The 7,689-nt window shown below is 46.7% G+C and overlaps 1 protein-coding gene across 1 annotated transcript; it reads right to left on the reverse strand.

Moving 5' to 3' along the window:
* Nucleotides 1–467: 467 nt before the first annotated feature.
* LOC105904151 (synaptotagmin-10-like) lies at nt 468–5,794 on the reverse strand. The gene is made up of 4 exons (XM_031567106.1): nt 5,677–5,794; nt 4,859–5,030; nt 2,403–2,553; nt 468–1,119 (listed from the first exon to the last, which is right to left on the reverse strand). Exons 1-4 carry the CDS (start codon nt 5,771–5,773, stop codon nt 1,048–1,050), a joined length of 492 nt encoding a protein of 163 aa, XP_031422966.1. The 5' UTR covers nt 5,774–5,794; the 3' UTR covers nt 468–1,047.
* Nucleotides 5,795–7,689: the final 1,895 nt, after the last annotated feature.

Genomic DNA, 7,689 nt, shown 5'->3' on the forward strand with positions numbered 1-7,689 from the left:
AGGACCAGAGATGAACAGAACTAAAAATGAATAGAATTAAAGATGAATAGAATTAAAGATGAATAGAACTAAAGGCTTACAGGACCAGAGATGAATATAACTAGGGCCCTATGGATCTAAAGATCTGTAGAACTTAATACCTACGGAACCAAAGATGTCTAGAACGAAAGGTCTGAGGCATGTCCGACCACATGAACGGTGTCAGACCTTCACTGCCGTTGCATTGAGCAGCGGGCCCTCTCATTAGACGCCTCATTAGACGCCTCAGACTCAGGAGCCCAACGAGCGGCCAACCCAGCCAATCAGATTCATGCAGGCTCTCGGAAGCTCATGGACACATCAGAGGAACTTCGTTACCATGACTACCGAACAGCGCGTCTCTGTGGTTACATGTTTTCTGCGTTCTGTAAACTGAACACACACACACATCGGTTAGGGTGTGCGATAAACTGAACATACACACATCGGTTAGGGTGTGTGATAAACTGAACACACACACATCGGTTAGGGTGTGTGATAAACTGAACACACACACATTGATTAGGGTGTGTGATAAGCTGAACGCACACACATTGATTATGGTGTGTGATAAACTCTATTCCGTAACCACATAAGAGTCTCTAAATGATGATGTCATGACTTGAATACTGCAGAAGCACAACAACACAACAACAGAAAGCTGATGCAGCGTTTTTTTACAACATAAAATTCTTCAACTTTACACAAGAAAGGAAAATGTCTCTCACACACTGTACATGACACACATTGCTTTAAACCAGACACCGGTGAGGAGCTCCAGCAGGAAGCTAGAAGCATGAGGAAGACACACACACTTGTGTTTACGTCTCTCTCTCACACACACACTTGTGTTACGTCTCTCACACACACACAGGGTTCTCTCAGCAGTGCGGGGCTGCTGCTTCCGTCCGAGGAGGCTTCTGTGCGGACGGACGGACAGACGGACGGACGTGGACCACCTCTGGAGCTCGGCAGCACGGGGAGGGGGAGGGGCTCCAGGGAGGGGTGTGGCTTCTCTCAGGCCCCTCCTCAGGGGCTGGACGGCAGGCGAGGGGAGGGGCAAGAGCCCTGGCTGTCAAAGCTGGCCGTGCGCGCCTTCCACTGGGGGAGGAGAGGAAGACAGTGAGAGATGAAGGGACCGGTATAGTTAATAAGAATATGCCATAGTCAATAATTCAATGTTTATTATGCCTAGTTATAATTGTTACTTTTGTTTGGATTCCACGAGCATGTGGGCAGTTCCTGGATGAATATACTTGATTTTGACCAGGGGAGTGAGGTGCGACATTGGTCTCAACTTCCCCCCCAGGTCGGGACAAAGCTTTGTATCCAGGGCTTATTTGAATAGACGGTAACACCCCTAAACTCAGCTTTTAAGAGCAAATCCTACAAGGGATAATTTAAAGTCTGAGGTGAAGCTATGAGTGGACCTTCAGGCTTTGTCTCCCTTGGTGGCCGCCATTGTTCAAGAATAAACCTGAAGCCATGACTGACAAACCTAAGACTGAATCTTCAATATATGGTATAAATCTAAATACTATTAGAGAGAGAGCAGACAGACAGGGAAGCAGACAGACAGGGAAGCTAGAGACATAGAGACACACAGGAGGATCTGGAGGAGGAGCAGACAGACAGGGACGCAGACCGACAGACAGGGAAGCAGACAGACAGGGAAGCAGACAGACAGGCAAGCAGACCGACAGGGAAGCAGACAGACAGGCAAGCAGACAGACAGACAGGGAAGCAGACAGACAGGGAAGCAGACATAGAGACACTCAGGAGGAACTGGAGAAGGATGAAGCTTTACCTCTTCTGAAGCAGAGAGAGAGGGAGAGAGGGAGAGAGGGACGGAGAGAGAGACAGAGAGAGGGACGGAGGGATAGAAGAGAGCGGGGGAGAGAGGGAGGGAAAGAGAGAGGGACGGAGAGAGAGAGGGAGGGATAGAAGAGAGCGGGGGAGAGAGGGAGAGACAGAGAGAGGGAGAGGAGAGAGGGAGAGAAAGAGAGAGGGACGGAGAGAGAGACAGAGAGAGGGACGGAGAGAGAGAGGAGAGCGGGGGAGAGAAAGAGAGAGGGACGGAGAGAGAGAAGAGAGTGGGGGAGAGAGGGACGGAGGGACGGAGAGAGAAACAGAGAGAGGGACGGAGGGATAGAAGAGAGCGGGGGAGAGAGGGAGAGAAAGAGAGACAGAGAGAGGGAGAGGAGAAAGGGAGAGAAAGAGAGAGGGACGGAGAGAGAGACAGAGAGAGGGACGGAGAGAGAGAGGAGAGCGGGGGAGAGAAAGAGAGAGGGACGGAGAGAGAGAAGAGAGTGGGGGAGAGAGGGAGAGAAAGGGAGCGGGGGAGAAAGAGAGCAGGAGGGAGAGAAAGAGAGAAGGAGCTGTACCTCTTTCTCAGACCTCTTGGCCTCCAGCAGGGGGTGCCAGTGAGCGATGGGTTTCCGTGGATACGCCAGCATCTCGTTCCAGTGGTCACGGCCCAACCCTTCTGCATGACTGCCCACACGGTTCACCCCGATAATCTCATTATGGCCAACCCTGAGGACACACACACACACACACACACACATGTCAATACACTCACACACATGTAAATACACACACACATGTAAATACACTCACACACACACACACACACACATGTAAATACACTCACACATGTAAATACGCTGACACACACACACATGTAAATACACTCACACACACACACATACACACACACACACACACACACACACACACACATGTAAAAACACTCACACACACACACACACATGTAAATACACTCACACATGTAAATACACTGACACACAAACACACACATGTAAATACATTCACACACACATGTAAATACATTCACACACACACAAACACACACATGTAAATACACTGACACAAAGAGCACAGTCAGTTCCCATCCACTGATTAATCACTGACTAAAATGGGCGATATATATTAAAATTAAGGCTGTCAATCGATGACATTGTTTTTACTAATTAATCGCACATTTTTTAATTAATTATTCGCGATTAAAAGTTTGTTTTTCTTCCTCAAGACTAAATCTTATAAATAAACAAGTAATCACTTCAGACAGCGGGTATTTTAGACACAATGGTGCCCCTCGACGGTAAATCGTAAGAATTTCCCCTGAAGCAATTCTAATCACCTCAATCAGCCCACTGTCCTCAACTATGTTGATGGGCCGACAGTCACCGGCAACCCAAATGGTAACCTTTTCACGGACTGGTCTAGTTATTTTCCTAGAGAAGTCATGGAGTGTGGGTTGGCGATCATCATCTTTCTGTCGGGTGCTTTGCATTAAGGTGATAACTTTAAGACGAGCTGCTTATGTGATAGCTAAATTCAGCTTGACAAATGCTACATACAACTTTAGTTTTGTCGATTGTTCTGTCATTTTGACTCTTAAACAGAGACTTTCCGCCCAACAATCCCTCAGCTCTCTCCATCTTCAACTACCGCAGTGGTTCTCAAACTTTTTCTGTCATTCCCCACTTTGAACAAGGGGGGCTATTCAAGCCCCACCTGACCCTCATCGCACCCATAAAATGGTAGGCCAAGCCCCCTACTTACGGGCTACATTGCCCGAGGTGACACAAGTTCAAGTCTGGCCTGATGTAATTTCCCAATCCTCTTCTCCGCCTCGCTTCCTGTCATAACTTCGTGTCCTATCCAAATAAAGGCAAAAAAATATATATAAAAAAAAATATATATATATATATATATATATTTTAAGTTGCGTTAATTGCGTTAAAATATTTGATCGCGTTAATCGCGGCCGCATTAATCGCATAGATTAACGTGTTAACGCTGACAGCCCTAATTAAAATACATATTGCTCGTAGCTTGATTGTTCTGCTTGTAGCATGATTGTTCTCTCCTTCGTACATCGCTTTGGAATAAAGCATCTGCTAAATGACTAAATGTAAATGTAAAATGGGTAATATTTCCTTCTTCTCACAAGAGTATGGCTGCAGTCCGTGAGGCTGATTTCACTCTGGACACACTACTCATAATACACCAATACACATGACCGAAACACCAATCAATACACATGACCGAAACACCAATCAATACACATGACCAAAACACCAATCAATACACATGACCAAAACACCAATCAATATCCTTTGTGCTGTCACGTCTTAAGTAAATGACCAGTTGACAGGCCTTGCACTGCCATGTGTTTCAAAAACTGCTATCAATTGTGTTGAGGCATGGGCGTGTGTGTGTGTGAGAGGATGTGTGGGTGTGTGTGTGTGTGTGTGGTTGTGTGAGAGGGTGTGTGTGTGTGAGAGGATGTGTGTGTGTGTGTGTGTGTGTGTGTGAGAGGATGTGTGTGTGTGTGTGTGTGTGAGAGGGTGTGTATTTGCTTCCTGTTTATTTAACATCAAATGTGTCCTGGGAGAAACCTGTCACATTGCTGTCGCTGCATCCCTGTGTGCTGGGATTCTAGACTGTGACATCGGTAGCCAGCCAGCTTCTAAACGAACCCAGGGGGTCTTCTGTCCCCCTGCCTGTCTGTCGCCACCCCCCCCACCCCCCTGCCATGTCAGATTGATTTAGGAGAGGAGGCTGTCACACTCACAGGTTGTAATCTTTTGTGCCCCTGCCTGTCGGTCTGATTGATAAATCCGATTGATTTAGGAGAGGAGGCTGTCTGATTGATAAATCCGATTGATTTAGGAGAGGAGGCTGTCTGATTGATCAATCTGATTGATTTAGGAGGGGAGGCTGTCTGATTGATCAATCTGATTGATTTAGGAGAGGAGGCTGTCTGATTGATCAATCTGATTGATTTAGGAGAGGAGGCTGTCACACTCACAGGTCGTAGTCCATGACGGAGATGTGCAGGCTGACTTGGTCCATGTTCTCAGGCGGGATGTCGAAGATGATGGCCTCGTTGTAGTTGGGGTTGAGCGTGTTCTTCTTGATGGTGGTCTTCTTCTTCTTCAGGCGCCGGCCGTCACAGATGAGCGACACCTTCACATACGGGTCTGTGGTGGACAGGAGGAGGAGGAAGAGGAGGAGGAGGAGGAAAGCTCTTACTCTTCAGGGTTAACACTCAGCTTAGCAGCAATGTGAAGGGAGGTATTGTGAAATTAAATTAATGTTGTTTAAGGACATACAGACTTTCTGTTTTTTAACTTTGAGAATGGTTTTATCCTCAACAGTAATGACAAAGCCTTGATGTTATACCTGGGTAGCCTGTGATACCTGAGAAGCTAATGATGTATTAGTCTGTTATATCATACCTGTGTAGCCAGTGATGTCATAGTCTGTGATGTCATACCTGAGTAGCAAGTGATGTCATACCTGAGTTGCTAGTTATGTCATACCTGAGAAGCTAATGATGTAATAGTCTGTTATATCATACCTGTGTAGCCAGTGATGTCATAGTCTGTGATGTCATACCTGAGTAGCCAGTGATGTCATAGCCTGTGATGTCATACCTGAGTAGCCAGTGATGTCATAGTCTGTGATGTCATTTATGAGTAGCCAGTGATGTCATAGTCTGTGATGTCACACCTGAGTAGCCAGTTATGTAATAGTCTGTGATGTCATAACTGAGTAGCCAGTGATGTCATAGTCTGTGATGTCATACCTGAGTAGCCAGTGATGTCATAGTCTGTGATGTCATACCTGAGTAGCCAGTGATGTCCATGGCCTTCAGATTCCTGCACTTGATCACGGTGAGAGTGAGTCGGCCCGCCGTGGGCAGGTAGCACAAGGAGAACATGATCTCACCTAGATCCACGCTTTCCTGAAAAACATAAACACACACACACACACACACACACACACACAGTTTACTTCTTTATTTGGATTTGATAAATAAGTACATATCATGGCAAAATCCAAATTTGGCTTAGAGGAAGTATTAAATTGCAGAGAAAGTCTCAGTCGATATTGTACAGGAGTTAAGGGTAAAGGTGACACCTGCGCCTCCAGATGAAGAGGCTACCGATTAGTGTTGATAAAGAGCAGTACTTTGTAAAGTGTTTGGCCCTTTTCTTAGAGAGTCCACAGATATGCAGGCCTCGAACACACATTTTATGCACATGACCTAAGCTACCAAAGATCAGGGCAATGACTTTACATGAGTAGCCATAGTTGGTTAAAACATTACTTAAGGGTTGGTATTTTAACAGTTTTGACGCATAGCAGGTGTCCATGTAAGCGTCATAAGAGCAACCAATTTCAATTATTGTGATCGCTTTGTTCTTTTCATCAATTGATACAAGGTCTGGTGTATTTGGGATGTGTGTGTGTGTGTGTGTGTCTGGTGTATTTGGGATGTGTGTTTGTGTGTGTGTGTGTGTGTGTGTGTGTGTGTGTCTGGTGTATTTGGGATGTGCTTAATGGCAGTTTCCATTGCGTTCCGCTGATTATGGGGAACGGAGAACCAGTATGTTTTTACTGACTCGTTGGTATGGATTGTTGTGAAGTTGGTGTTATCGCGGAGCTTCTTCACGGCCAGAGCCACAGATCGGTCATGACGCGCGATATATAGTCCTTTGTAGGCAGGGCAGCCTTTGAGGATGTGTGCGATGGATTCCCTCTGTTGGTTGTGGTGTAGCAGACAGAAAGGCTCATGCTTGGATGGAAACCATGTTGCTAAGTTGGCTTTTGTTGGTAATACCTGAAGACGAGCTTTTATTATGAACTTGTGTATGGCGTCATGTAGTGCTGTGCTGTGCTGTGCTGTGTTATACAGTGCTGTGCTATACTGTGCTGTGCTGTGCTGTGCTATACTGTCCTATACTGTGCTGTGCTGTGCTATACTGTGCTGTGCTATACTGTGCTGTGCTATACAGTGCTGTGCTATGCTGTGCTATACTGTGCTGTGCTGTGCTGTGCTATACAGTGCTGTGCTATGCTGTGCTATGCTGTGCTATACTGTGCTGTGCTGTGCTGTGCTGTGTTGTGCAGTGTTGCGTTGTGCTGTGTTGTGTTGTGTTGTGCTGTGCTGTGCTGTGTTGTGTTGTGCTGTGCTGTGCTGTGCTGTGCTGTGCTATGTTTCTGTCTGTTGGGATCAAGACTGCCTTCACTTGGCCTCCAGCCTTACACACTCATCTAACGGCTTAGTTACCCACTAACCCAACGAGAGTACTCCCCCCAAACACACACACACACACACACACACACACACACACACACACACACACTCCTATCAGCGGCACACAGGATGAGAACAGACTCCATGGCACCGCTGAAGCCTCTGTGTTCCGTGCCAAGGATTCCATATGGGACTCCAGAGAGACCATGCATCGCTTCCTCTACACACGTCACACCACACAAACACACACACACACACACACACACACACACACACACAAACACATATACTCATCACACACCCTCTGAGCACAACACACACACATACACCAATTACTCATCACACACCCTCTGAGCACAACACACCCCCACACACACAAACACACACACACACACACACACACACACACACACACACACACACACACACACAAACACGTATACTCATCACACACCCTCTGAGCACAACACACACACACATGTACACATCACACACCCTCTGGGGGAGGAGAGGAGGACAGGGAGAGGAGGAGAGGAGGAGAAGAGAGGGGAAGAGAGGGAAAAGAAGAGAGGAGGAGAGGGGGAGAAGAGGACTGT

Source organism: Clupea harengus, chromosome 5, assembly GCF_900700415.2.
Source record: "Clupea harengus chromosome 5, Ch_v2.0.2, whole genome shotgun sequence".
Classification (NCBI taxonomy): Eukaryota; Metazoa; Chordata; class Actinopteri; order Clupeiformes; family Clupeidae; genus Clupea; species Clupea harengus.